Source organism: Chaetomium tenue (genome assembly GCF_020726465.1).
Source record: "Chaetomium tenue strain MPI-SDFR-AT-0079 chromosome Unknown F5144scaffold_5, whole genome shotgun sequence".
NCBI lineage: Eukaryota > Fungi > Ascomycota > Sordariomycetes > Sordariales > Chaetomiaceae > Chaetomium > Chaetomium tenue.
In genome coordinates, this window is record NW_027117333.1 from 1,726,268 (window position 1) to 1,754,114 (window position 27,847).

A 27,847-nucleotide genomic window follows, 5' to 3' on the forward strand; every position below is an offset into this window, starting at 1 on the left:
TTTCGAAAGGCCGCAGCCAAGGTTGCAAACAGGGACAAGAAGAAAAACGAAAAAAAATATCCGAAGGAGTGCGTAGGATAGTGTGACCGTTCGGAACGCTCAGCCGACAGGAGCTTGTGGTGGGTGGTTCGAAGGGCTGCAATGCAGCATCTCGAGGCCCTGACAGAACGGATTACCTTAGCTGGCCTTTTCAGCCGGCCAGTGCAGCTGGCGCCGAGCCATGGTCCCAGCATTGGCTGAGCTACCCCTGTCCAGCGCGGATGGAGCCCCACCTCTCCACGTTTTTCGAGTTTCGCACCAGCCTCATCTGCAAGACGCATGCGCCACAGCTTGGGAACTTTTCCATCCTCGAACCACAAGCCGCAACTTTATCTCGAACATCCAGCCACGCTCTCCCCACCAAACCACAACGATGGACTCCGACTCGGTTAAGAAGGCCATCATTAAGCAGGCGCTGCAGGCGACCAACACGGCGAACGCGCGGACGTTGATTGAGGTACATACCCCCCAAAACCACCCCCCACACTCGACCGGCTTCTCCCGGCTTTCCATGGTCATTGGCACTGGATGCTAACACATTTTCTAGAACATCAACGAGAAGTGCTTCGAACGCTGCGTCCCCAAGCCTGGCAGCTCCCTCTCAAGCGGCGAGAAGACGTGCCTGACATCGTGCATGGAGAAGTACATGGCGGCGTGGAACGAGGTCAATGCGACATACATTCGGAGGATACAGCAGGAGATTGGCAACCAGAACCTTTCCTAAGGCGGCTCGGCGTTGTACGGCATTACTACGGCTTTGACGATCCTAGAGGTTGGAGTTGTATGATAGGGGATAGATGGCAGGGCAGGGCAGGGCAGGGGTTTGTACGTATATACCGGTATGGCAGGTATCCACGAAGATATTGGGTTAGGGCCGGCTGGCAGCATACCATTGGTATAATAGACGGTCCCGGGTATCATTTAGAAACACACAAGGTAATAGGGCCTCCGTTTTATGGCCCCTCTGCTCCGTTCTTCTTCGCCTCCTCCGCCGCCCTCTTTCTCGCCAGATACCTCTCCTTGGCGCTCGAGATGTCGGCCTCCGTCTTCCTGCTCTTGCTCGCGAGCTGCACCTTGGCCGCCTCCTCCTCCTCCTCCTGCCTCGACCGCTTGAGCGTCTCCTCGAGCTGCGCCTCCAGCATCCTCGTCTGGCGCTCGCGCATGGCCTGCTTGCCGCCCGAGGCATACACCCCTTTACTCTGCGCCGCGGGTCCCGCCTTCGCAGCCGCCTGCGCCTGCCTCTCCCTCTCCTTCTGCACCTCGACCTTCTTCTTGGCCGCGACATTCAGCCCGCCCTTGAGCAGCTGCCTCTTATCCACGACCTCGCCGTCCTCATTAACCAACACATTCCCCCCCTTAGCATTAATCTCCTTTGCCCGTTCCGCCGCGCTCTTTTCCTCTTCTCCCTCCCCCCCTTCACCTTTCTCCCCTCCCTCCCCACCCCCAACCCCCGCCCTCCTCACCCCCTCCTCCGCCGCCTTCACCAGCACCGCATGCTCCCTCTCCCCCCGTTCCAACATCCCCTTATAAAAATCCGCCATCCCCCTCCCTTTATTCCGACTCCTCTCCGCCTCCTCCCGCCGCTCCTCCTCCTCCTGCAGCCGCCGATTCTCCTCCTGCTGGCGGCGGTACGCCTCCGTGACAAACTTCTCCTTGTCCGCAAACTCGTCCCCCTCCGCCGCCCGCTCCCGCTGCAGCCGCCGCTCCTCGGCCACCTGCCGGTCGCGCTCGCGTAGGTCGGCGGCGCTGAGCAGCGCGCTGAAGTAGCGCGGTTTTTTGGGCTCTGTGGAAGAGGTGGTGTCGGGGTCCGCGGTGGCGGCGGCTTTGGCGGCCTTGAAGGAGTCGTAGGCCAGGTCGTAGTCGTAGATGGAGGGGTCGGCGGCTGCGGCGGAGGCGGCGTGCTTGCGCGAGGTGAGCGCGCTGGAGAGGTCGGTGAATTGGTCGGTTTCGGGGGGTGGCAGGGCGGTTGTTGGTTTGGGGGGCTTTTTGGTTTTGGGTTTCCTTCGGTCGGGGGCGTTGTTGGAGGCTGTGGGTTGTGGTGTGTCGAATATGCTGAGTTCTGAGACTTTTGCTACGTTGGTTGGCGCAGACTCGTCTCCGGAGCCGTCGTCATCGCCTCCGCCGAAGGGTGCTGGTTTTCGGAGCGCGGGCGCCGGTTTGGCGGCGCCCGCCTTTTTGAGACCGAAGGAGAAGCCTGGCTTGCTCATTGTATCCCGGGAGAATCGATATATAGGGTGAAGAGGAATATGGGAAGTTGGGGATTGTTGATGTCGCGGCGCAAAGCAACACCTTGAGACGGCAATGAATTTAAGTGGGTCATTTCACCAGCCACAGCTCTTGTCGGCACGGCCAGGCGGCAGGCAATGATCCCGGCAGTCTCGGGCCAAGCCCAGCTTCGTTCCGAATTCATCTTCCATCATGAGATAAAAATGCGAAGAAAACGATGTCTCGAGAGATAGAATTCTCATCTAAATATTCTAAGCCATATTTCAGCCATAACTCTCTCATACAACACCTTACAACAAGACTGATACCATATTTGATCTCAAACAACCCGACCGCCATGCTCCCGTTGCTCGCTCGCTATGCCGTCGCTATGCACCAACCTCTAATACACCACCACCACCACCCAACCTGAGTAAACACAAACACTCAAGCACAACCCAACCAGCCCCCCTCACACCAACTTCACACCCACCCTCACCAACACCGCCCCCTCCGTCTCCACCCCCTCCGCATCCACCAAATGCACAAACCGCAACCCCTCCCTCAACCGATCCACCCTCACACACGCCCACGCCGCCAACGAATCCCTCCCCACCTCATCATCCCTCACCAAAAACCTCACAAACGCCAACTCCGGCACCACCCCGGGGACCCCCTCAAAGCGCAGCACCTGGCCCCCAAAGTCCGGATCGCACCCCTTCAGCGACTTGGTCTTGGCCTTGTACTCGCCCTCCTTCTCGCGCCCCTCGGCGGGCACGGCCGCGTCGGCGGAGGGGCCCGCGCCGTGCCGCTCGCCGGGCTCTTCGACGTGTACTTCGGCTTTGATGTAGGGGCGGAAGGAGGACGGGTTGTCGTCGCCGGGGGGGAGGGGCAGGGATTGCGCGGCGAGGATCTCGATTGTGAGGTCCATGGTGTAGTGTCGGACGGCGATGGCTTGGGGGTTAGTGGTGGGTGTAGGGGTGGTGGTGGTGGTTGTGGTTGTGGCGGGGACGGGGAGGTGTTTGGTCATGCGATAGCCTGTCACACGTCAGTCAGTTACTACCACCATGCTTGATGCGAGAAGAGGAGAGAAAGATGGTGGGGGCGGGTTTACCCTCCGGCTTGAGGACGTATCCGTTGGTGCCGGCAAACATGCCCTCGTTCAGCATCATGCCCTCGTCCCAATTCTGCCAGTTGAGCGCCACGATCTGGATGCCCTTGCGCCAGAAGACGGCCGGGTCCAGGTTGGACGAGCGGATGCGCAGGCCCGACGGGTACGTGCGCATCAGGTAGCGCCGGTTGTGCTCGAACAGCTCGTACGCGCTCTTCTGGTGCACCTCCACCACGCCCTTCTCCGACAGCGAGAAGATGTGCGTCGGCATGGTCGCCTCGGCTTGCTCCAGGCTCTTGAACGACACGCCGCGCGTGTAGATGCCTAGCTTGCTGAGCGCCTGGATGATCTTGGACGGCTTCTTGCTCTTGGCCGCGGCCGCATCGCCCGACAGCCCGTCCTCGGCATCAGGCCCAAGCGGGCTGCCGCCCTCGAGCGGGCTGCCGCCCTCGGGCGGGGCATACTTCACTTTGACGAGGATCTTGCCGCGCAGCTCAGCCGGGGAGGGCAGGTGGGCGGCATCCTCCTTGGGTTCGGGCAAGAGGAATGGGCCCCACGTCTCGAGCATGATTGCGACCATGGTCTCCTGCTGTTCCGCGCTACAGTGGACTTCGAGGCTGGCGATCAGCGGCGTGTCGGTCACGGCGAAGGCGTAGTCCCTGATGGCGACGCACACCTCGCGGAAGGACACTTCCTTGGTTAGCGTGTACCCGTGCAGGACCCTCGGCTCGCTGGTGACCTTCCTCAGCGGGCTCGCGGGGGGGCTCGCGTTCGGGGCGTCCTTCGTCGTGACGGGCACTTCAGTCGTAGCGGTCGGTGCTGTTGTCGTCGTGTTGCCTGCTTTTTTTGACCATGAGCGGGAGAGTCTTTTGATGGCCGCCACCCTGCCGAGCTTCTTACCCAGGCTTGTCTTCTCCAGCCGGCTCGTGAGAGACTTTGGCAGCTTGCTCGTCATCTTGCTGAGACCTCGCTTCCGTATGGACGACCCAGCTTCGCCGTCATCGCTGCTGCTGCTGCTGCTAGTGCCGTCCTCGTTGTCAGAGTCGTCGCCATCCCACACATCGACCTCAATGCACCGGCAGCCACGTAGAAGCACATTCTTATAGGCGTCGGCGCTGGAGTCGCTCGACAGCTGGTTGCCCGTGAGATATGTGTTGTGGCTCGAGCTGATGAAGTAGCTAGACAGTGGCCACGAAAGATCCTCCTCATGGGGCGGTGAGACGGCATGGGTGATAGACGAGGTCATGTACCGGAGGAAGGCATTCAGGTCCCAAGGTTTCCCAGTGCTCAATTCAAGGGCGCGCTCGGCATCGGTGTCGCGCTGGGTGTCCTTTAGGAAGGCGGCCGCCTTCTCAGGACTCCAAACCTTGTCGGAACCGGCGTGGGATGCGTAGACTTTCTGTAGGTGGGCGAGGACAGGGCCGTTGAGAGTTCTAACCGTGTGCACCTTCCCCGACACCCCACCGCCGGCTTGGTGACTACCGTCCGGGAGCGGATGGAGACCGGCGGTCGCTGACCCTGCCATGGTGTTCAGACCTAGTTCTGGAACCTAATCGTATCGTGTAAGGTGGGTGGGTTGGCTCCTAAGCGGTCAGTAACAAGCCGAGGAGAGAGAGAGTTATCGATGTCGGCTCGGGCCGCAAGTGACGTCGGTTTATTTTCCTGTTTGTGATTCTGGTTACAGCACGTTCAAATCAAGTGGGATCAGTCGCGTGTTGCACAAATCCAAGTCGGGCAAGTCAGGCCTCCAAAACCGCAGCTTTAACAGCTGAAGACGGGACCTTCAGAGGACCCCACCATCCAACTGATTGGTGAAACAGGAGTACCCCTCTAGCCAGGCGGAGCCTCGGAGCTTCCCCCGTCTTTTAGTGGGCTTGCCCGGAGTGCCCCGCCCCGCCCCGCCGGGCTGCCGTGTTGTCGTTACCGGTTGCTTAAGGGCCGGTCGTACCGCTGTTACGCAGGAGATGATGAAGAGCCAGCAAACGAGACTCTGAAAAATTATGGACGTAGAACCACGTGATGAGAAGTACTGTATGTAGGAGGTTTAAAACCGGACAGGTGCCGCGGTGCAACGGGGGACCACCTAGTGTTTTCGTTCTTATTTTCTTGTCTGTTTCTATTCATTACTCCATATGAATGTACGGGCAACAACGAGCAGGTTAAGGAACAGGAGAGACGCCAGATGTCAAGCAAGTAGAGAAAAATTCAATTATTTTCTCTAAACAGGAGGGTGGAGTCCTGCCTCGTCCGGGTGTTCCCAATACCAACCCCAAGTGTGATCTATGGACCAAAAAAGAAAAAGAAAAGAAAAAAAAAAACACACAATCAAAGGGGGGGCCCCAAATAGAAGAACGAACCCGTTTTACATTCAAGCTCCCCAATACCCAGCAGGTAAGCAGGTACCTCACACCAACGCCACAAACCCCAAACTCCCAAGCCCTTACCCACAGACAAACACACCTAGTACTGCCAAAGCACCTTATGATACACGACCCTGCCCCCAAGCATCTTATACTCAAACCCGGAGATCCACGAGTCGTTCGTCGACAGCTTCGCAAACACGCTCGCGCCCTTCCACACGACGACCTGCTCGTCCATCTCGCGGGCGCTGCGGCTGACCAGGATGCGGTCGGCGAGGTCGGGGCGGCGCAGCTTGAGCTTCTCCTCGAGGAAGGGCGCAAAGTGCGGGATCTTGGCGCCGCCGCCCACCACCATGATGCTGCCCAGCAGCTCCTTGACCTTCTTGTCGTCGCCCTTGGCCGCGTTCTGAATCGACGTCATGATGGCGATGTCGAGCGGCGCCAGCGGGAGCACCGAGTCGCGCTCGATCGCCAGCGACTTGGCCGACCGCTGCTGCACCTGTGGTTGCGCCGGGCCGTCGAAGGAGGTTCCCGGTAGGACCGAGGTGCCATTCGGCGGGGCGGGTGTGCCGCCGTTGCGCGCGCTCGGCGCCGGGCTGCCGTTGAGGTCGCGGGAGGAGCCGAAGACGTAGGGAGCCGGCACGGGAGTGCTGGCGCCGTCGGGGGCTGGAGACGGGGCTTTGGAGGTGCCTGGTGTGCCGGTGGCGTTGCCGTTCTGGGAGAGGAAGTTAAAAGGTTGAGTGCGCTCTTTGCTGGGAGTCGCCATGTCTGGCGCACCGGCAAAGCTGGCAGACGCTGTTGCTGTTGTTGTGGTTGAAGTCACCGAGGGTTGGATAAGGGCGAGAATCGCGAGCTGGGCGGCCGAGGCCGGGTCGTCAGGAACTTCCACGTCGTAGGCGTTGTAAGAGCGGTCGATTAATTTCCGTCGACCACGAAGCTTGGTGGAGTTGTCAAATGTTGACGGGTCATAAAAGCCCATAGGTGAGAGGATCACTTCGTCGTAGAACTTGAAGTGGTATTTGCGTGTCGGTTGGTTTGGGGCGCGTAGGTGGAAATCGAAGTTCTGGACCGAGATGTTGGCCTGCGAGAGTGTGCAGTACTTGATCTTGAGTTCTTCGGCCAACAAGAAATCGTAGCGTCGACGAAGGTTGATCTCCTGGTAGGGGAAGCTGTCGTAGAGCATCATCTTAATGAAGGTCTCAGTGACGTCGAACCCACCAAACTTAAGGTTGATCCTCGAGTCCTCGATGCAGAGACCGTCCTCCACGCAGGCGATGGACGTCTTTTGCGCACCGACGTCTACCACGCAAGCTTGTGTGTATCCCGCCCCGAACGTCGCGCCCATGCTCTCCTGGATGAAGGAGACACGGCTGAATTCGAAAAGCTCGATGCAAAGGTGCAACAGCAGCTCGACGTAGCGCTTGTCGTAGAGGTCCGGGATGATGATGACGCAGCTGTACTGCTTCCAATCGGCCTTCCGCTTGAGACCCAGCTCCCACCGAAAGGTACGGTCGAGTAAAGTCTCGAGGTCGTTGAACAGTTGCGCCCTTGACGGGTAGTCGTCCTCGTTCAGCCAACCATGCTGAATCGGCCACCATAGTCTAAACTTGGGATCCGAGTCGTCCGGGACGCGCAGGGCCTGTTGCCCAATGAAGACAGAGGAGGTCGATTCGGTTTCCCGGGGAGCTTCAATATCCGTCCACTCAATCTGCAGAGGGTCGTTGTGTTGGGAGATGACCTCGGGCTCAGTCCGGCGGTTGAAGTTGACTACCAAGTCTTTCGAGTTCGGAAGCACCTTGCGCTTGTTGGCGCGCATGTCGACTTTGAGGTCATTGGACATCTTTTGGTATTTCTTGGACCATTCCTCCCCATATTGTTGATCCACTGTCCTGGCCTCGAACTGGCGCCGTGGTAGGGCCTCGTGTATCTCGGATTCGGTCTGGGGGTACTTGGTAGCGAGGGTCATGGGGACCGTCTTTGGGAGGGCGTCGCTGGCAAACCCGATGCGCAGGTTCTGACTCCCTGGGTGTATTACGATGATTTTGGAAGGGTCCATGTAGGTCGCGGAAGGGGCTGGCCCTTCCTCCCCCTGAAGGTCGTCGACGGGAAGAGGCACTTCGCCGTTGGCATTAGCGGTGTTCATGGCGCGGTCTCGGTCTTTTGCGGTCTGAACTAGTCGGTCCCTATTCGCCTCATTTTGCAGTCGGAAGGAGAGGAACTGGTCATCGCGCTTCATATAATCCCTAGTGACCTTTATTAGCCCCTCCGAGCCAGCCCCATGGAAACGACGCGCCCTTACGTGTAGTAGTTTTTTTGGTTAATCGGGATCACATCGGGCCAGCTGGTTTGCTTCATGCCATTGTCGGTCCGCTCAAGCCCTAACAAACACCAGTTAGCAATGACTCCTTGTAGCAAATGGCCATCTTTGGGCGATGTCGAGGAAACACAAACCTTCCCGAAGGAGGACGCGGTCGCTGACTTTGCCCACCATCTTTGAACGTGCCTGTGGCAGCTACACCAGATAAAGATGGATGTGCTTGGCGTAAGTGCGCGGCTGCGGTGGATGGAGGTCGTCGAGATATCGAGATATAGAACTGTGGGAAAAGTCGGGGTCGGGTTTTGAGGTTCAATGTTCGTGGTGTTGATGGAACTCGGTTTGATTTCTCAGGGAGATGGTAAGGCAATTGGTGTATATTTGGCGAAGCCGTGTGTGGAATCGGATTCTGGTTTGTGGGGAGCCTTTGAAAGAAGGTTGATTTACCGTGTGCCGCCAGTCACTGGCCCTGCACCGGATTTGTTGATGCGCATCAGCTCAACTCTCCAACCCTCGAGATCGTCCCGCAACGTTCACAATCCCCCTGTCAGCGGCGGCAGGCAGGGAGCCAAGCCACTAAGCCCATTTCATAGTTAGCGTTCTTGGCATCATTGGCAAGCTCACATCAATGAAGCAGCGCCCATTCGTGGCATTCTGTCAAAGGACATGATATAAATAATGTTAGTAGATGAAGATCTGATAACTGGTGTTGCCAGAAGCGCCCCTTTACCAGCTTCCGGTACGGTCAGCTATAGGGTTTTGCTAAGCATTTGTTGAAGGAGAGAGGGATTGAGTGGAATGTAGGAAGGATATTACAGCTGGCAACACTTTGAGATCACCTGCCAATGACGTCGCCACTTACACCACATGCTAGCTTGAGCGGCAGGTAGTCAGCGAACGAACACCCAACACCTGACACCTTCGGTGATTGATTTGAAAGAAGAACAGTCATCGGTACAAAATTGTACCTAGAATCAGCAAAAAGAGCCAGAATTTCCTCATTCAACTTCATTCCCTACCACCTGAGCGCACGTTGGTAACTCAACCCTATCAACTCTTTGCCAACGCCACCATTATCGCTGCTCAGCGCGATCAATTCCGATCATTCAAACACCTTCACGATGGCTCCAATCCAAGTGTACACCAAATCCCCCATCAACGCCGCCAAAGCCTCCGGCGTAACCCCGCAAACCGCCGCCCCGGCAGCAGAACCCAACAACAACCACCCCCCGACAACCACCACCACCTCCCCCTACCAGCCCTCCCCCAACCCAACCCCAACGCGAACCCTCCCCCCACAACAATACCCTCCCCCGCCACAACCAGGCGCGATCCCCCGCCTCCCCGAAGCCACCGGGCTCCCGACACCAAACACGGCCTTCTCCTCACTCCCACCCCCACCCCGCGCAGGCGCCGCACCACTCGCCCAGCAACAGCAGCAACCGCCGGCCCCGACAGCAGCACCGGTGCCACCCTCCAGCGGGAGCGGTCTCGGCAGGACCTACCCGCCGCCGCCGCAGATGGGCATCCCGTCGCCCCAGCCGGGGTATAACCAGCGCGGGACGAGCAGTGCCGGATTTGGGGCAGCGGCGGCTACGGGGGCGGGATATCCCGGTGGTGGTGGTGGGGGTTTTGGGTCAGGCCCGGCGGGGTATCAGCAGAATGTGTCCGCTGCGTCCGGGTATGCGCCGCCGGCGTACCACCACCAGTCTGGTGGGGGTGGGGAGGAGGATGAGGAGGGGGTTTGGGGGTCGGCGATGAAGTTTGCGAAGGCGGCGGGGGAGAAGCTGTCGGCTGCAGAGAGCGAGGTGTGGAGGAGGATTAACGGGGAGGGGAATAAGTAGGTAGGTGGGAGGAGCACGGGTGGAGGAGGACTAGTGGAGGGGAACTGGTGGAGGGGAGCACCGTTGAGAGAGTATGGTGAGGAAGTTGGAGACGCGGATGGCCTCGCCTGTTATCTCACCTCGTCATGGCATTCACTTTGAGGCCGAATGCTCGGCACGGGTATGAGGGGTAGCAAACGGGGTTGGGGGAGTTTGGGTGATGGATTGTTTGGTAGAGTCATCGAGGAAACTAATTTCACCCCTTAGCCAAGAAGGTGATGACAAGATTCACTGTGTCTTGCCATTTCTCGGGCGTCTCTTTCTCCCGGATTCCCTGTTATTTTATGCATTGGGTCTGCCGCGGGCGTTATGGAAAGATGTGGAAGGTGGAAAGAGCTCGTGGTCTTGGGAACGGGGTATCTAGAAGCTATTGAAGCTCTATTAATCATAGAGTACGAAGTAGTCACTTCTCATAGCCAACACTTCATATCCATGACTAAACGACGTTAGTTTCCAGAATTATTTCCACAGCAATAACAGCGTCCACCGATGGTCAAGGTCACCCGGGTGCATGGTCCGTGGACTCAGCAGGGCTGCATGCAGTCCCAAGATCCCGGCGTTGACCAGGCTCTCCCACTCTATCGGACTCGTCGCCACCTAACATCCAAGCATTAACGCCCAGGCGGGAGGATCTTCAGCTAGCTTCGCCACATCCCCCCTCTCACGGGCAGCCCTTCTGCGGCCCAGCACGGCGTTGCTCGTCCGCACTTCTGGGTTCTTACGTGACCGTGCCCCTGCGCCAGCAAGCGGAACGAGCGCCTCTCGTCCCGTCTCTGGAAGGCGGAAGGCACAGCTGCCCCATGTCTCGGTTGGTTGAATTTGTGCCCGCTCTACCTCAGACAAATCCTTCTGTCATCAATTCCCTCGTCGAGGGGTCGTGAGGGGTTAGGTTTGCAACTCGGTTAACAGAACGGGGGATTCCCAGCGCCGGACTTGTGTTTGCTGCAGAAGCCCGAGTCAGGTCCCCTGATGGGAGGGGGATCGGCCTGGGCTAGACTTGGCTGTCAAGGCTGTGTAAGTCAACCACTCGATCTACGTAGGGCAAGTACGTAAGGAGCAGTGATAAGGCATCCCCCACCAGACGCCCAGCTCGGCATCTCGGCTCGACTTCCACGATCCAGCCAGTGGCCGAGGACGCGCTTCGCGTCTTGGGTGTGAGTCAGAAGCCACGGAACGGATGGACTCGCGGCGGACGGGTTGTGGGGTTCAGCTGCTCAACATCAAACAGTAAAGCAAGAGACGCAGCCCAAGAAGTGCAGAAAACAGCAAGCAGCCAGCCACAATCGCCGCCAACGCCAACTGGCCAGAATTCAAGAATATCTCGTGCTTTTTTCTTGCCCCTCTCCCCTCTCTACCCCTCTGAGGTTGTCGAGCGGTTATCTCTCCTTCCTCCCCCGCCTCGGATCTTCCTCCGCCGCCAGGTACATCCCTACTTGAGAATCGTGATAGGTAACTGGTAACCAACCATCGAGGCCCGGCCTTCGCGGCATCCACGCAAGCACGCAAGCCGCAAGCCACATCCCACATCCCACAGCGGGCCCCGCAGATTCGACAGGCGGACAAGGTCCAGCACGCCGGCAGACAGGGCTCCGTCCAGGGAGGTGCTCGATCAGGCGGCCTCTTCCTGTTGGAAGAGGATTGGCGCCATCAGAGGTTCGGGATCTCCATAAGAGCCGACGTATAGGCCGTGGAAAGGACGGCTAAAAGGCACGATAATTTCCCAAAGCGGCGGGCGTTGTCATGCAAAACTATGAAAACATGTCTGATCTCCGGCGGGCGTTCGGTTACAGTTGTCACCTCCGATACGCGAGCAGGGCCGCCGAGTGCTAGGCTAGGCTGCCGGGCTCGCCGAACACTGGGGGGTAGCAAGGGAGCAAGGGGGCTGGTCAGTTTGGCCTGGGCCCTGCACGGAATATGTCATCGAAGCTGCGTGGAAGGGGAACAGACTGTCCGAGCACGGGGACAGCAAGGCAGCGATGGGGGATCCGAAATTGACAAGCTCGCACGGTCAATGGATACGAATCGCGTATGGAAGAAAGTACACGAGGCACAGTGTTTCCTGGTGGGTGATGCAGGTACGGGACTTGTAACCAAGACGGGCCAAAGAAGCACAGTTCCCGTGGTGCCTGATGGACTGGTGCCCGCTTGCGGCCAGGTCGGAGCTTGTCCAAACGGTTAGCTTACGAAGGCGTTGCTCGCCGACCAGCCCTATAGGCCGATGGCATTTACCGCTAGGGCTATCAAGCCAGGTTCACCCATGACATCCAAGCCTTAAGAAGGGATCATATAAGAGGGATACTCCGGTCGATGTGGAGGAGTCAGCAGGTTGAGCAATCGGAATTCGTGGCTGGGAAGAAAACGAACAACCAAGCAGTGGAGCGAGTGGCAAGGTCGGATCGTTTCGAAGAAACCTGCACACTGAAAATCGATCGAATCTTTCCATCTTGAGATCAAGGAACACTGCAGGTAGTTTAGCGCAGGCTGTGTAGTTTGAAGAAACGAGAAACTCATTAGAGTAAAACGGAAAAGGACAAAGAGGAAACGAACCAGGAGCGGATGAGTGGTTTCGAGATGCGCGCCAAATGCTCCATGTCACTTCGATACGACGTCCAAACATCGAGCGACTGGGGATGCTGACGATGAAGGGGTTGTGGAGGTTCCGCTCCCGCAAGCAACGTAACCAAAGTTACCAAACATCCCCATCATCCTCCTCAATTTCCACTTCGTTGTTGGACCGACAACACGTCGCATACGCGCGCCACCGGGACAAGGAAACCATCCGATGATGATTTGAGATGGATCTGAGGAGAGTTTTTTTTTTTTTTTTTTTTTATTTGTATTTCGTACATACGTAACTGGGTTCTTATCATTGAGGGATTCAGTATTCCATTTTCTTTTCTTATCCTCGGCCTTGATTTTGGCCGGAGCTTATGGCGGAAGGAGCCAGCTCGGGAGCGCAGCAGCCTGTCAGCAGAACGTAACCCATCCCCTCGGAGAATTGTGATCTGAATCTCAAAAGGACGAAATGGAGAGACGAGGGGCCTTGCTCCCATGCTGACTTTGGATGATGGCGAGACGAAGTGCAATTGTGGAGGTAGCATTGGTCCCGCCTCTGCGACAAATCTGAGACGGAGGACCCCTGTTCACCCCGCTGATGAAGCTAGCTCTGGCCCGCCCTGTCGTGCTTTCCCGCAGACCCAAGAGACCCCACATGCCGCGGACTTCGGGTCTGTGGAACCATCCTTGCAGCAGATTCCCCTTTGGTGGCGAATCACGACGCGCCCGGAGCTCGTTGCAACGTGGACCTCAAACGTCTGCAACCCCTGCCGTGACTCGCGTCTTTCTCCAACGACATCGCTCGCTCTTTTTCGACCGCGTTCCGGACACCACACCACGGTCCATTGATCCCACCAGACAACCCACCACCACCACCACCGCTACCACCATTACGTTTTTCTCGGAAGAGGCCAGTCATGATTTCAAAAGCCCCTTGCGGAATCCGATTCATCGGGTCCAGGCAGCCACATATTCCGCTGTTCCGCTGTAGCAGCTGTGTGGGGTTAATTTGGAAATTTCACACACTGGAAATTCCCAAACTGCCAACTGTCCATTCCCACTATCCCAGATCGAACCATCTTCGCATTCCGCTCTTCACCAATCCGCTGTCTTGGGATGTCTTGCGCACGGCCGTTTGCTGGCCATCCTCGCTATTTGCTGCCCGCCCCGACCCGTCAGCCCGCCAGCCCGCCCATTCACAGCCACTGAAGCTGGTGCTCCTCGGTCCATGGCACCGGACGAAGGTTAGTTAGGACTGACAGGCTGCAGCATCACGCCGCACCCTCATTGTATCATCCAAATTCGCAAGCTTGGCTGTTCGTGGTCGATGGGTGTCGAGAGGGAGGGACGCAAGTCTGACGGCTCGACGGCACCTCATCCTACAGCCCCCAAGACTTACCCCCCGTCTGCCCAGATCTTCAGACCCGGCCGGGTCTGGATTCACAACCAGAAGCCGCACATCATGTGGGGATCTGGGGCAAGGCGAAAACAGGAGTGTCCCTGAATGAGATCCGGATCGGCCATGACAAAACAGTGCCCGATGCTGGCGCCAAACATGCTCAACCGTGATCTTCGGTGCCGAGCCAGGGCCGGCCTTGACTAAAAACGTCGTTTCCGTTGCTACCCTTTGCGGCGACTGCAACTCATTGGAAAAAACCGAGGCTAGATTTGCGATGCAGGAATCGCCGCTCTGGCGTGCCAGGTTGACTGCTCGATCGTCTTGGCCGTGTCAAACAAGCCGCACAAGCCGCGAGACCTCACGCCCCGGCCAGCGGAAGGTTTGTGTGTGAACACCAAGGTCTGTGTTTTTGGGCTGATGCGCACCTCATCGCCCGTTTCTTACATAGAACTCTTTCTATTTTCTGCCCCCACCATCTCTCCGAGAAGTCCTCCCACGTTGCCACCTCGCCCTCTCGGGACACACGACGTGAGACAAGCCACCTCCTCCCCCGCTGTCTTCCCCCAGGGCCGCCCTGCCCAGCCTCAGCCTCGACAGGCCCCGCTCCCGGCCGGGTTTAGCTCCCTCTCATTCACCCCTTCGTCTCGTCCGAGTGGATTGGGGTTGTGCCGCAGTCAGGTACCGGTTTCTGAACAAACGACATCGCTTCTCTGCTTCTTCGTTTGTTCTATTTTGGCCCCGCCAAAGTTCTTGGTACCCTCTCCGTCTCGTCATCCCTGGGCCTATTCAGTCCGACACCTAGCAAGCTTGCGCTTTGGCTGGCTCCTTGGCTGCTCATCAGGTCTGCCCTTCGGATCTGCTGTGGATTGGGTCGAGATCTTGGGCATCTGCGAACAGCCCTGCCGTTCGATGTTTTGCCCAGGCCCCTCGATCGGACAGCGCGGAATATTTTAAGCCTAGTCTTCTCATGTCTCCAGCTACCCCGTCATCTGCGGGCGAATGTGACCCTGTCTCCCCTGCTCGCCCTTGCCAGCCCATCCCGACTCTGTCGTCCATCATCCCTGCAACCCGTCCCCTGGAAGCCGGGCCAAGAAGATTCTCGCACACCCACCCGTCCTCGATCTCACAGACGTCAGTCAGGTTTGTAGCAGGAAAATCCGGCTTAGCTCCTACCGGTGTTCTGAGCCCGACCCTGTTGAGCCGTAGTGTAACTGCGTCCCCCCCCCCCCTCCCCCCGGTCCCCGAGCCTGGACTCCCGGTCCGCCGCGGTAGTTTCTCTCTTATACCCCAGGGTCCTACGCCGCCCCGTCAACCGGGCCTCTTTTGTTCCTTTTGCCTCGTCCCACCCACGAAAGTTCACACTGGTTGTCCCATAGTCGCTCCTTTAACAAATTCTGCAGCCCCTGAAATATCAGCCTCTGGTCTATAATATACCAAGAGCCGGTTCTCTTCCGCGTACCCCGGACGGACACCAGCTGTGGACTGCTGCTTGACGAGGAGCCTTTCTCTCATTCAGCCCATCACGTTCCTTTTCCCACCACTCCGAGACCTCGGTTGGCATTCCTTGTCTTTTGCTCTCCCCCCAATACCTGTTCATCGGCACGCCCAACTCTTCGGTCCATCCAGTGGCCCCTCCATTCATTCACACCATCTCGCCACTCTTTGATCACCGATCCGTCATCGCACCTATTCCAGTCCTCAAACAACGCACAACACTTCTCTGCTACAGTTAACCGGACCTGGTCTGATGTCCAGGACCCGACCATCGCGCGTATTATAAGATCCTAGTAAGTTACGACAGCGCCCTGGTACTGGAGTCGTGACACACGACACGCTGGTGCGGTGGATCCCCCTAGCGGGCCCCTCGAGCACCATGGTTCGCCTTCGCCCCGGGTATTCATGCTAACCCCCCCCCAGGCGACTCAACTTCCGATCGATAGATTACCAGCACACTCTTTTACCTACAGTTGCATAGTCATGGACTCGGCCCAGGGCCATCGGTACGCCTTCACTCATTGCTTGTCGCTCTTCCCTTTGAGGGGCACAACACTTACATGTCTACTATAGACAACACGAAACACAGATACCTTCCTTCACCTTCAACGAGCCCGGCAGCAAGTACGGCGGAGAGACCGCGCCGCTCCATCCAGCTCCCGTCCTCGGCATGAACGGGAATACCACGCTACCGCCCAGGACGGACTCAATGGTAGCCTCGCATACCGTATGGGGGGCGCCGGCTTCTCAGAGCATGAGGCCACGGCCCGCTACAATCCACGAGGGCTTTTCGTTCTGCGTCGGGGAAGGGTTCGGGGGCTTGCCGGCGTGGGACTCGACAGCAATGCAGATGCAGCATCCCTCAAGCGACGCCATGTCCTCCAGGCCCATCTCGGTTCATCAAGACTTTTACCCCGCCACCACCATGGACAGCAGTGAGTACCTCGACGGGCATGGGGCCATCGAGGGGCTAACCCTTCCGCCAGATGCGTGGGCGCAGAAACCATGTGACGGTAACCTGGGGATTCCGGGTTTTGACTCCGACATGATAGGACAGGCGTACACGACCGACGAGGCGATTCCGATCCTCGACCTGAGGTCCTCGGGCCCCCCTATGGACAACGACCCGATGGCGTTCGAGGGAATGAACCCGCGCAGAATGTCCGGCTCGTCCTTCACCGTTTCGACGACTGGCGGCCTGTCGGAAATGGCTTCCTACGACGATTTCTCGACGGCGCTCTCGGATGCGCCCTCGCTCACTTCCGACTACCCGCCGCCATCCAACCGGACGTCCATGATCTCGTCGACCCAGCTGTCCCCCGTCGCTTCGCCGAGAATGACACCGCAAAGCCGGTCGGAATTGGTACGGACTCAGAGCAGAGGAAGGGCGTCGCCGTCGCCGCGGCCGGGAGTGCGCGCTGCGCCCTATTCGGTCGAGAGCGCGAGGAACAAGAGATGGTCTACTGGGTCTTACGGAACCGCATCCAACCGGCGACCATCCCCCTTTGTGTACCACCACCCGCATGATGCGTTCAATATGCACGCCCGTCTGTCGTCGCGCCATTCTTCGCCTACGGTTGCCCAAGGTCAGCTCCCCTTGAGCTTTGGAAACCTCCAGGCTGCACAGCAGCATCCGTATCTTTACAGCAACGCGCCGGCCTTTCAACGCAACAGCATGCTCCTACCGACTCAGCTGCCGTCCCATACCTTCCATCCTGAAACGCACCACCATCAATTTGAGAACCCTCCTCCGCTTCTTTCGCATGGCCTTTTCCGGATGCTTCAGAGCAACGCCGACCCGCACTCGCTCCACAGCCATTACGCTGACCTCTCGGACCCGCCTGATTTGTACGCCTCGCTGCACGAAGAACAGATCCCCCCGCCGCCTGAGGACATGAACCCGACCGACCAGGACCTCATCCCCCATGAGCAGGAGCTCCGATTTGAAGGTGACCTGTACACGCCTCGGTGGGTGCGAGGACACGGCAACAAGCGGGAAGGCTGGTGTGGCATCTGCAAGCCGGGCCGGTGGCTGGTGCTCAAGAACTCGGCTTTTTGGTACGACAAAAGCTTCACCCACGGTATTAGCGCCGCCACGGGCAACCCCTTCCAGGAGCCGCAGGAGACGAGGCGGATGGATGGAAATCCTGATGTGTGGGAAGGCCTTTGTGGAAGTTGCAACGAGTGGATTGCGCTGGTCAGCAGCAAGAAGAAGGGAACGACGTGGTTCAGGCACGCCTATAAGGTAAGATGGACCCTCAATACGACTTAACGAAACCCTCACTCATTGACTGTCTTCAAGTGTCACACGCACCCCAAAATCAAGGATGCGCCCAAGCGGAGGAGGGAGAGCAGCAACACGCGCGCGCTGGCTGCGTCGACCATGGCCAAGCCGCGGGTCGAGCCGGCCACACCGCAGATGGCGCCCGCCGCCTCCGCCGCGGGAACGCCGACACCGGGCAAGGCTCAGGCGCCATCCCCGATGTCTCTGCAACCTCCGCCTCAGCAGCAGCAACAACAGCAGCCAGTCCAGCAGCGGCCGCCATCCCAAGGGCACCAGAGCCAACTCCAGCCACCGCCTTCTCTGCCGTCGCAGCAACTGCAGCAGCAGCCGCACATTCAGCTCCAGCCTCCGCCCATGCCCCGGAACCGCGCCATGCCGCCGCAGCTGCACACCCAAGTGGCCACAGTGCCGCCGCCGCGCTCATCCATCATGAGCCCCGTCGGGCCCATCCCCGGCGTGGACGGGTTCCCGAACATGATTTGATCCAACCTTTCGCTTCGTATCACACAAGACTGGTCTCTTCACTTCACCCCTACTTGGCTTTTTTAAAGATCAACATCAAATCGAACGGAGGGCGGAAAAAGGCGCAAAAAAAAACTATAATGCCGTTATGACCGGATACCAACCATCTTCTGCTCCCTTTTTCGGACGAGGATGATGATTCGGGGCTTCCACTCGGGGATGTCACTTTTTCATGTTATATCAAGATAGACTGGGCCGGTATTACCGGATGGGTGTGGCGGGATGAACGTTTCTTCTTTTTTTTCTGCCTGTCTCGTTTCGTTTCCTTCCCCGTGCTTCATTCCTCATTCCTCCTTCTGCTTCGGTGTTGCAGTTGGGGGAGTATAATTCCATTCCATTTTGACAAACAGATTGATTCATGTTTATTTCTCGTATATCTTTTTTTCCTTCCCATCCCCGTTCTCCTTCACCCTTTTCTCATGTTGCGATTTCCCTTTTTATTTTGCTTGTCTTCATCACTTGTCTTTCCAGTTCTTGCACTCCTTCACCAACCTGTTCAGTTTCGCTTCTCTCCACTCCTTTTGGAAACAAAACCCCCTTAATCACAGCTTTTTAGCTAGTTCATTAGTTTAGGTAGATAGATAGTCTTGGTCTCGGTCTGGGATGGGAAGGTTATGGTCGGTGGGTTGGTCATGATGACGAACCTTTGTTGATACCCCTGGCAAATAAGAGGAGGAAAATGCGGGATGGGCACGGGAAAGGGGGAATTGTCGGGAGGGAGAAGGTCTGGGTCGACTAGGTAGTCTCGGTGGAGGGAAATTGGATGATTGCTTCCTGCGTTCTACGAGCCGTTCGTACCTGACTTTCTAACTTTGTTCTCAGTGATTATGTGTGATGCTAAACTAGACGTCGACTTGGAAGGAAATTGATACCCGAGACTCAGCCATGCCCACTCAGTGGGATAAATAAAACCACGGCCTAAACATAGATCAAAACACGACTCGTTGTGTAGATACCTTGGCATCCGTTAGAATATTATCGCTTGGTGTCGCTAATCTATACGACGGTTTGCTTTGGTCACGCGGGATGCAGGGGTGGTCAAAAGCAGACGCCACGCAGATGATCTAGCTCTTGTGATCGGCCTAGCTATTCTGACCTGTTGCTTCATGTGAGAAAGACCGTGGGAAATCATATCGGATGGTCAGGCTCGGTGACTCCCATCGGGTAAGAAAAGCGGGAGAGAGAATCTAAATATTGTGCTAGTGTAGTAGCGCTATGTCAGCCACTATGAGAGGTGTAGTTAAACTCAGACTGGCCCAATCCCTCGTTATCAGGGGCTAGTCATCATGGCGGTTCACAAAACTCTTCGGACCGGAGTTTCCTCTGCGGCGGTCTCGCGAGGCTAGCCCCGGGTTCCCTAGCCGAACCAGCGTCAAGAGGACCAATTCTGCAATCAGCCCTAGGTCGACACCCAATTGACAATTGTTAGGAGTTGTTCCTTTTGAGTCTCACGGGATGAGCGACGCATGGCTGAAAGAACAGCGTTAAACACGCGGAAGTTACGGATACTTTGCATGCACATTAGCCGCGCAACCACGTTGGCCGACGGAAGGCGGCGCCAAACCTCATCTCTGTGCTGCAGACGTAGTAACCCCCGAGATGTTCCAGGTGCCAAGGTTGCTCAATTTCCTTCTCCTGCAACGTGAATTGGTTGCGGCTTCAGGTTGGCTCCAAGAGGTACAGAAGCCATCAGTTTTTGACCCACCCTAACTCTTTCCCGTTTGCTAGCAGCAGTTGTGGTGAGTGCCGTGTTGTGCGCTTTCCGTGTTTCCACGATTCTGCCCCCTCAGTGGGGACCTCGATGGCTGGCTGCGGTGAGGGGCAGCAATGGCGCAATCTGACGAAAAGGGACAAACCCCGAAGTACTTGGGACCAGGGACGCAATACCAGCACGGCAACTGAGAAAAGGTTTCTCCTACAGAAAATAGAAACTGATCGCCAACTGAGACCCAATAGTGGCAGGCCAAAGCAGCCTCAGAAACACCGGCCCGATCTCGCTCGGAATTAACTCCTTATGGACACAGCCATCCGGAGAACCATTGCAACCGACACTGCTTTCGGTTCCACAATCAAGATCTCGCAGTACGCCGCTGTTTTGTTGTTTCACCGCCGCAAGCCCAGAAAGTGACCTAAATGTACCGCCGTATTATTTTGTACCTCTGGCGGGGTTCTTTGGTGTTCCAAGTACCCCGCTGTGCCGCCTTTGCGCCTTTGCGGTGAAAAATGGCCGAAGCTCGGCCACTTGTGTCTAGGGGCCTTGCCAAAATTCCTCAAATACACCTCTCCCCCCCCAGGACTCCTCTGCTTCCCCATCTTCTTCCAAGCCCAAACACACACCGTCTTCCCCCCGTTCCGCTTTACTTGGCCTGTTTGGTTTTTTTTGTTTCTGTGTCTTTTTTTGCAAAAGGTTAGTGAATCATGTCCCCCAGATGCCTTCTTGCTTCGGAGGTCGGAACCCGGATCGGGCACCCTTTCTCTTCCCCGCTCTTTTGCCTTCCATCCGATGCCATCAATATCCCGCGATTCGCCGAGGAGTTGTTGGTCTTGGAGGATGGCTCAACAGACAATGCCCTGAATTCGAATGAGGTGTTCGGATGAGGTGTCCCTAGTATCCCACCGGGATCTAGCGCTGTTCCCTTTCTTTGAGGGGCCCTCGCGGATCCGTCGCTCTTTTTCCAACTCGAGCTACGCCACCGGCATATTTTTTACCGACCATCGCTAACCCGCTTCCCTTAGAGCCCTCCCCAATCTCATAAATCACAATGGTTACCAACGGCACCAACGGGACCAATGGGTCCGGGAAGCACTACAACGAGGGGACCTTCCTCTTCACTGTGAGTCACGTTGTTGTTAGGTTTGCACAGGATTGGTGCTGACCGCCCTTGGCAGTCCGAGTCTGTCGGTGAGGGCCACCCCGACAAGATCGCCGATCAGGTCTCAGATGCCATCCTCGATGCGTGCTTGGCCGAGGACCCCCTTTCCAAGGTTGCCTGCGAGACGGCCACCAAGACCGGCATGATCATGGTCTTCGGTGAGATCTCCACCAAGGCCAAGCTCGACTACCAGAGGGTTGTCCGTGATGCCGTCAAGGGCATCGGCTACGATGACTCCTCCAAGGGCTTCGATTACAAGACGCTCAACCTGCTCGTTGCCATCGAGGAGCAGTCCCCGGACATTGCGCAGGGTCTGCATCTCGAGGACCGCCTCGAGAACCTCGGTGCCGGTGACCAGGGCATCATGTTCGGCTATGCCACCGACGAGACCCCTGAGCTCTTCCCCCTGACTCTCCTCTTCGCCCACAAGCTCAACGCTGCCATGTCGGCTGCGCGCCGCGACGGCACCCTGCCTTGGCTGCGCCCCGACACCAAGACCCAAGTCACCATCGAGTACAAGCACGACAACGGTGCTGTCGTGCCCATCCGTGTGGACACCGTCGTCGTTTCTGCCCAGCACTCCGAGGACATTACCACTGAGAAGCTGCGCAAGGAGATCCTCGAGAAGATCATCAAGACCACCATCCCGGCTAAGTACCTGGATGACCGCACCATCTACCACGTAAGTAACGATTGAGATCGGGCTTGAATGGCGTGTACTAATAGCGAGCAGATCCAACCCTCCGGCCTCTTCATCATCGGTGGCCCCCAGGGTGATGCCGGTCTGACCGGCCGCAAGATCATCGTCGACACCTACGGTGGCTGGGGCGCTCACGGTGGTGGTGCCTTCTCCGGCAAGGACTTCTCCAAGGTCGACCGCTCGGCTGCCTACGTCGGCCGCTGGATCGCCAAGTCCCTCGTCGCCGCCGGCCTCGCTCGCCGCGCCCTCGTCCAGCTCTCGTACGCCATCGGCGTTGCTGAGCCCCTCTCCATCTACGTCGACACCTACGGCACCTCGGAGAAGACCTCGGACGAGCTCGTCAAGATCATCCGCGACAACTTCGACCTGCGCCCCGGTGTCATCGTCAAGGAGCTCGATCTGGCCAAGCCCATCTACCTCCAGACGGCCAAGAACGGCCACTTCGGCACCAACCAGAGCTTCACCTGGGAGCAGCCCAAGGCCCTCAAGTTCTAAGTGGGAGACAATGTCGCAGAAGATTCAACTTCTCTCTGCTGATACGATCCCGCTCGTCCCCGGACGATTTCCCTTTCTTCATCTTTTTAATCATGGCATATGAATGGATAAGCATTACTGGCGTACGGTTCTCAACAAACCTGGGTGGGCGGATAGACTTATATCCCTGTCATTTTCATGTTCGGTTTGGGTCTTTCTGGGTTGCAGGGTAAAACGCTTGCGGCGTGGTGTCGGGCGATGTACGCCTCGGAGTTCTTTTTTTCAGCGAAGACCAAAAATTTTCGTCAGGTCACAGCGCGATGGGGGGAACGGTTCACAGGAGGTCGGCGTCTTTCAACAAAGACATTGCATGAGCCAAGAAGGCGCCAAGTTTATGACATTGCGATACCCCATGGGGAACGGCATACAAGGGCACAAGACACGGCGTTTTGGGGAAAACAAAAGAACTTCAACATCTTTTCTTTTCCTGAATTATTAGACGTCGAATCAGATCTTTTTGGCTTGGCAGGAAGCGACGGAGGCCTCGGGGTACCAAGTAGTTAGTGTTGGTTGGTGTTGGGAGCCCGGATCTTGGGATCCTGGGTCGGTAGGGTGGGAAGGGGTGGACTGGGCCATGGGATCGCGAGATAGCAGCGTGCCTTCACCAACATAATCGAAGACCAAACTTGCGATCACCCCCTCTTGTCTTGTTGCCGGCGGTGTGGTTTGACTCTGACACTTCCCCGTGGTCCAAGGACACGTGGAGACGTGGTTTGGGAGGAGCCCGATTGGCTTATCATGTAACCTCAGAAGCTGATAGAATCCCGACCGGGAACCGAGAAATCGGAGCGGTGTTATTCGGATCCCAGCACGTCACGGTCGCATTGGATCATCACCAGGAGCGGTTCGGCGCATTCGCATTGTGAGAGTGAAAATGTCGGGTAGGCAATGACCCCGGCGGGGCAAACACTTTGAAGATTATAAAATCCCCAGTGGCCTGTCTCCTTGAATCAAGAAAAGCTTATTCTCATCTTTTGACACTGCACATTTACAGATATACTTCCTCGACTATTTTATCACCAGCGCCAAATTGACCGACCCACACTTGCTCACCTCGTTACCGCTGGACAAGGGCACAAGAGACCGGGGTCCCCGCCGAACCGGGCTGCCCGAACCCACTTAGCAACGTTCGTCTCAAACATCAGACCAAAAACAATGGCTTGTTTGCTGCTTGGTGGAAACATTACACTAGTTAAGCAATCCGTTTGTCCCGATTGTCTCATGCAAGCTCGGGCCATTTGGGGAAACTCAACAATCTGGAGGGATAGCCACTACCATGTATGCATCTATCTAACCTGCTATACGCTATTCGTCCATACATACGAAGTAATGGCTCCGAAAAACGGCGACCCCGGCGGCGGTTCCGAGCCACATCAGGGGCCCGATCGATCTGCGTTGAGGGAAATCACTTGCACAAAGTCGTGGGTCGTCTCGCCCCGTCGAGAACCCCACCTTCCACCGTTGGGTGCGCCAACCCCAGCTCTCTTGGGTGCCCGTTTGGTGCAAGGCCCGGCAATTTCCAATATTTTCTGCATCGCGTTTGACGCGATCCTGCCGTGCCGACTGTAATCTGTAATTCATACTGCATGCATGTGCCGAGTCTAATTTTCTCTGCTGGCAATCTCACCATCGTAATTCGTCCACTCGTTCATTTGTTTTCCTTCTGCTGTCTCTCGCTCAGTGCAACACTCACCCAACCCAGTTGCGATCAACCAACCGACGACCGAACTTTGTCACTCACCAGGTTCCATGCACCAGGTTGCTTCGAGACGCAACGCAACGCAACCACTCACAGACAAAACTCGATTCGTATTGTGATTTTTACCCGCTTGGACTTGGGAATTCGACTTGGGTTCCGACCCCACGGTTAATTGCAGCCCAGACGGCGCGCCCTCGCTTCCTCCCATTCGGGTCTTTCGTTGCACCGCAGGCGCATTACACCTCGTCGTCGGGAACGAGCGTTTCTATTTTGCCAGCCAGCAGAAGCACCCGCCCACTCGCTCTCTCGCAGGAATAGGCGCCACCTTGGGCGATCGGGCCCGGCGTCCCTCCGCTTCCTGCCCCCCCTCCCGCTCCCGCCAATAGACCAAACACACGAAGCCCACTCGCAAGTACACTCGTTATGACAACCATGGAAACCGCCAATGCCCACTACCACAATGGGCACCAGCAGACGGGCCCGCTCCCTGCTTCACCGACCCTGACGAACCCCGATATGATCTTGCCAGATTACGACCGCAGCGACTCCCCCGACCCGGATCTTGGGAGCGCCGAGCGCGCCTCGCTCATGATGTGGAAGAACACACACAACACCACCTCCCCGCCCGATATGCACCACATGTTCGTCGCAACGGGTCTGGCAGGCCCGCACCCGTACGGCCCCTCAGGCCCCGTCACACCCACAACACCCATCATCTACGGAAACGGAACTATGTTGTCAGATATTGGGGAGGTTACCGAAGTCGAGAGCACGGTGGGGAAACCCTCACCAGCGCGGGCGAAACTTGGCCTACGGCGGACCGCGTCTCCTAAGCACGGAGGCGGAAGCGGAGGCGAGCCAGCGCTCCAGTCCTCCCCGACTATCCACGCGGCGGGTACGATCAAGAAGAAGTCGAAGCAGAACTTGAACGCCAAGCATGAACGCCACTCGAGCATGGATAGCACCAGCACAATCACAAACGGAGACCACGCGGCCGCTTTCGCTGACTTCGACGATTCCGTCAGTGTGGGGGACAGTGTATTTCAAGGGGACGACGAAGAGAGCATGGCCTCGTCGTATGTGGAGGGCACAGCGGCCGTTGAGCCGGCAAGACTAGGAGTTTCGAAGGCGGAGAATCTCGATCGCTTGTCTACGTATTCGACGACCTCGCTGAGCCGGCGGGCGGAGGAGATCCTGGCCAACGCAAAGAGACGGCTGACGGTAGGTTTGGATGGTCAATCCGAGTCTATTTAGTTTACTGACGGCGATTAGACCATGGAAGGCAACCTGACTCGCGCACGGAGCTCGTTACACTCCCCGTATGGCTCCAACGGTTCGACGCCTTCCCCGCCTTTCCAGCGAGCGGCAACGGCAACGTACCACATTGAACACAGGATGGAGCAGGACGTGGAAAACAGGGTGGAACAAGATGCGGCGAACGGCATGGAGCCCGATCCTTCAACACCCGATCACACCACCGGGCACAATCGCATGTCGAGCGAACTCCTCATGCGGAATGGATTGCCGTACCGGGTGAACGTACCTCGATCGCAAAGCGCTCTTGGAGCCGCCGGGGGTTACCGGCAGCCGCTGACGGCGTCAAAAAGCGCCGATCATATCCGTGGGGGCGTGGATGGCGAACCCCATCGTACTATTCACAAAGCTAACTCTGTGAGGGAAGTCGGGCTCAAGCCGCTCACTGAGGACGAGGTCGCGCGGCTTGGAGAAGCCGACAGCGCAAGCCATAATGCGAGGTTGGAGGCATTCCTGAGCCCTACGTTTGGCAGCCCCACGTTTGGGTCTTTCCACAGCGACAGCGGGGCAAGGAACCCCCAGAGGTCATCTTCCGCCGTCCAAATGCGCGACATCAAGGACCAGATGAGAGACCTGAAGGGCAAAATTTCAAACTTGCGGGAACAAGCTAGGGTTGATAACATGAAGAGGCAAAGTCTGCAGAGCCTCCGGACGCCCAGTCCTTTCACGCATTCGCAAATCGACCACTGGTATGCGGAACCTCCCTCAAACAGGGCATCAGAGATTGTCGCCAACGACTTCCCCGACCAAACCCCATGGAACGACGAAGGGTTGAGCGTGAATGGCGATATTAAGGAGGTGGATCAACAACTGGACAATGGGCATGTTGATGGGGAAGAGACGGATTATGCCGACGCAGAAGAGGGGGTTCACATTGAGAACCCGGTCGACCTCGAACCACGTTCTCTTACACCGATTGCCGGACTCGACGATGTTGAAGGCGATGCTGAAGACGATGTTTCCGACATGCATACGGAGAATGGCGATACGGACGAGGCCTTCCACGATGCCGCCGACGCCGACGTTATGAGCGAGAGCGGGGAGTCCCTCTACCACGATACGGTGCAGCACCAAATCTCGCACGAAGACCGCGAGGACGCATTCGACTACGAGCACTTTTTCTTACATAGCGCCATGGGCACTATGAGTATGGCAAGGCGGGCCAGCAGGGAGAGTTTCACCTCGGACGATTCTGTAGAGACGACCCGGGGGCCAACGGCGACGAGCAGCGACGAGCACCCGCCCATCATCGGCAGACGGAACAGCAGCAACTCGATCTCCACCATCGACACGTTCGCCACAGCCCAAGAAGCCCGGTCCCTCAAATCCCCCGTCAGCCCAGACGAAGGCCACAACCCGTTCGAATCCCTCTCCCGCGCCGCCTCCTCTCAGAGCCACCGGTACCGCTCCGGCAGCAGCGCCACAGCCAAACGCCTCTCCTTCAACCCGGGCGCCCTCCACCCCCCGACCTCGGGCCCCGCAACCCGCGACAGCGACGGCTCCATCTCACCCATCGCCGAGGAGTCCTCCTCCGCGGGCTCCCCAGCCCAACCCAAAACCGAACGCCGCGCGTCCGTCATCCACCGGCCCATGTCAACCACCGGCATGCATCCCTCCCTCCACCGCCCCTCCACCTCCTCATTCGACTCGGTCGGCACGAACCGCAGCTTCCCGCTCGTCAACAAACCCCCGTCCCGACCATCCTCCAAAAACGGCCCACCACCACCCGTGGTGCGCAAGGCCAGCAGCGCCGGCGTGCTCACCCCGCCCAACCGCTCCCTCTCCCCCGACGTCTCCGGCGGCGGCGGCGAAGCCGACCTCAACACCCTCGCCAGCCGGCTGATGCTCGAGATGGGCCAGCACGCGCAGCCCCCACAATCACCAACCTCAGACCGCCACGTGGCGATGGACGGCGACGCCGCCACAAACGGCATCAACGGCATCGTCAACGGCATCCACAGCAATGGTGGTGGTGGTAATGGGGCGCCGCACCCGCTCGAGGCGCTGCTGCGCGAGGACAAGTACCTGGTCGAGCGCATCGTGGCGAACCTGGGGCGCTGCGTGCTGGGGCTGACGGAGAATGGGCGGGCCAGCGCCGAGAGCCGCATGTATCGGCGGCGGCTGGATGCGGCGAGGAGGGCGTTGGAGGGGTTGGGGTTGGGGGAGGAGAATTTGGGGTGAGGTTTTGCTTTGCCTGGGGTTTTTTTTTTCTTCTTACCTTTTTTTGTCTGGTTTTTATTTTTGTTACCCTGGCTGTGGCGTTACTTGTGGTGGGTTGGTTTTGGAGCTGAAAGGGGTGGGGGGGCTCTGGTATGGCATTGCGAGGGGTGTTGTTGTTGTGACGATGATGATATGAGGAGGTAATTGGTAATGATTAGTCGTTGTTTTTTAGGAGGGGGAAAGACTGGAGGGGAACGGAGTGTTGGGCTTAAGGACAGTTTTTTATGCTGCCTGGGTTGGATATGGGGAGGAGTTCAGCTCAGGGGCTGATGCGGGAGCAGGAGATGCTTTTTGGGGGGGTTTCTTGCGCGAGCGGTTAACCTGGAATCGGGACATGGTT

General features: G+C 57.6%; 8 protein-coding genes across 8 annotated transcripts; 5 read left to right on the forward strand and 3 right to left on the reverse strand.

Moving 5' to 3' along the window:
• The first annotated feature begins 328 nt into the window (after positions 1–328).
• F5144DRAFT_514741 (Tim10/DDP family zinc finger-domain-containing protein) lies at positions 329–988 on the forward strand. Its single transcript, XM_066786594.1, has 2 exons — positions 329–496; positions 587–988. Exons 1-2 carry the CDS (start codon positions 413–415, stop codon positions 761–763), a joined length of 261 nt encoding a protein of 86 aa, XP_066641278.1. The 5' UTR covers positions 329–412; the 3' UTR covers positions 764–988.
• Positions 989–992: 4 nt separating this feature from the next.
• F5144DRAFT_594019 (uncharacterized protein) lies at positions 993–4,880 on the reverse strand (the record flags this gene model as incomplete). Its single annotated transcript, XM_066790524.1, has 4 exons — positions 993–1,370; positions 1,503–2,328; positions 2,796–3,282; positions 3,359–4,880. The coding sequence occupies 4 exons, from the start codon at positions 4,878–4,880 to the stop codon at positions 993–995; spliced, it is 3,213 nt and encodes a 1,070-aa protein (XP_066641279.1).
• A 467-nt stretch (positions 4,881–5,347) lies between these two features.
• On the reverse strand, positions 5,348–8,184 carry F5144DRAFT_287721 (ARP8-like protein). The gene is made up of 2 exons (XM_066783778.1): positions 8,167–8,184; positions 5,348–8,093 (listed from the first exon to the last, which is right to left on the reverse strand). Exon 2 carries the CDS (start codon positions 7,949–7,951, stop codon positions 5,816–5,818), a length of 2,136 nt encoding a protein of 711 aa, XP_066641280.1. The 5' UTR covers positions 7,952–8,093; positions 8,167–8,184; the 3' UTR covers positions 5,348–5,815.
• A 494-nt stretch (positions 8,185–8,678) lies between these two features.
• Positions 8,679–9,972, forward strand: F5144DRAFT_287657 (uncharacterized protein). The gene has a single exon (XM_066783777.1). The coding sequence runs from the start codon at positions 9,151–9,153 to the stop codon at positions 9,871–9,873; it is 723 nt and encodes a 240-aa protein (XP_066641281.1). The 5' UTR covers positions 8,679–9,150; the 3' UTR covers positions 9,874–9,972.
• Positions 9,973–13,218: 3,246 nt separating this feature from the next.
• F5144DRAFT_594021 (uncharacterized protein) lies at positions 13,219–14,570 on the reverse strand (the record flags this gene model as incomplete). The annotated part of the gene is made up of 4 exons (XM_066790525.1): positions 13,219–13,251; positions 13,286–13,462; positions 13,913–14,104; positions 14,550–14,570. The coding sequence occupies 4 exons, from the start codon at positions 14,568–14,570 to the stop codon at positions 13,219–13,221; spliced, it is 423 nt and encodes a 140-aa protein (XP_066641282.1).
• Positions 14,571–15,612: 1,042 nt separating this feature from the next.
• On the forward strand, positions 15,613–18,327 carry F5144DRAFT_287882 (uncharacterized protein). The gene is made up of 4 exons (XM_066783781.1): positions 15,613–15,654; positions 15,785–15,867; positions 15,935–17,606; positions 17,664–18,327. The coding sequence occupies exons 2-4, from the start codon at positions 15,845–15,847 to the stop codon at positions 18,126–18,128; spliced, it is 2,160 nt and encodes a 719-aa protein (XP_066641283.1). The 5' UTR covers positions 15,613–15,654; positions 15,785–15,844; the 3' UTR covers positions 18,129–18,327.
• Positions 18,328–20,577: 2,250 nt separating this feature from the next.
• On the forward strand, positions 20,578–22,324 carry F5144DRAFT_287824 (S-adenosylmethionine synthetase). Its single transcript, XM_066783780.1, has 3 exons — positions 20,578–21,001; positions 21,057–21,722; positions 21,774–22,324. The coding sequence occupies exons 1-3, from the start codon at positions 20,930–20,932 to the stop codon at positions 22,233–22,235; spliced, it is 1,200 nt and encodes a 399-aa protein (XP_066641284.1). The 5' UTR covers positions 20,578–20,929; the 3' UTR covers positions 22,236–22,324.
• A 1,796-nt stretch (positions 22,325–24,120) lies between these two features.
• Positions 24,121–27,802, forward strand: F5144DRAFT_287753 (uncharacterized protein). Its single transcript, XM_066783779.1, has 2 exons — positions 24,121–25,194; positions 25,246–27,802. The coding sequence occupies exons 1-2, from the start codon at positions 24,397–24,399 to the stop codon at positions 27,466–27,468; spliced, it is 3,021 nt and encodes a 1,006-aa protein (XP_066641285.1). The 5' UTR covers positions 24,121–24,396; the 3' UTR covers positions 27,469–27,802.
• Positions 27,803–27,847: the final 45 nt, after the last annotated feature.

What these genes read in the sequence shown, in the direction of transcription:
- F5144DRAFT_514741 (XM_066786594.1), top strand. Translation starts at nt 413, where the DNA reads ATGGACTCCGACTCGGTTAAGAAGGCCATCATTAAGCAGGCGCTGCAG. An exon ending in ACGCGCGGACGTTGATTGAG is followed by an intron (nt 497 to 586) that starts GTACATACCCCC and finishes CACATTTTCTAG; the next exon opens with AACATCAACGAGAAGTGCTT.
- F5144DRAFT_287721 (XM_066783778.1), bottom strand. Translation starts at nt 7,951, where the DNA reads ATGAAGCGCGATGACCAGTTCCTCTCCTTCCGACTGCAAAATGAGGCG.
- F5144DRAFT_287657 (XM_066783777.1), top strand. Translation starts at nt 9,151, where the DNA reads ATGGCTCCAATCCAAGTGTACACCAAATCCCCCATCAACGCCGCCAAA.
- F5144DRAFT_287882 (XM_066783781.1), top strand. Translation starts at nt 15,845, where the DNA reads ATGGACTCGGCCCAGGGCCATCG. An exon ending in GACTCGGCCCAGGGCCATCG is followed by an intron (nt 15,868 to 15,934) that starts GTACGCCTTCAC and finishes TGTCTACTATAG; the next exon opens with ACAACACGAAACACAGATAC. An exon ending in GGTTCAGGCACGCCTATAAG is followed by an intron (nt 17,607 to 17,663) that starts GTAAGATGGACC and finishes ACTGTCTTCAAG; the next exon opens with TGTCACACGCACCCCAAAAT.
- F5144DRAFT_287824 (XM_066783780.1), top strand. Translation starts at nt 20,930, where the DNA reads ATGGTTACCAACGGCACCAACGGGACCAATGGGTCCGGGAAGCACTAC. An exon ending in AGGGGACCTTCCTCTTCACT is followed by an intron (nt 21,002 to 21,056) that starts GTGAGTCACGTT and finishes CGCCCTTGGCAG; the next exon opens with TCCGAGTCTGTCGGTGAGGG. An exon ending in ATGACCGCACCATCTACCAC is followed by an intron (nt 21,723 to 21,773) that starts GTAAGTAACGAT and finishes AATAGCGAGCAG; the next exon opens with ATCCAACCCTCCGGCCTCTT.
- F5144DRAFT_287753 (XM_066783779.1), top strand. Translation starts at nt 24,397, where the DNA reads ATGACAACCATGGAAACCGCCAATGCCCACTACCACAATGGGCACCAG. An exon ending in ACGCAAAGAGACGGCTGACG is followed by an intron (nt 25,195 to 25,245) that starts GTAGGTTTGGAT and finishes GACGGCGATTAG; the next exon opens with ACCATGGAAGGCAACCTGAC.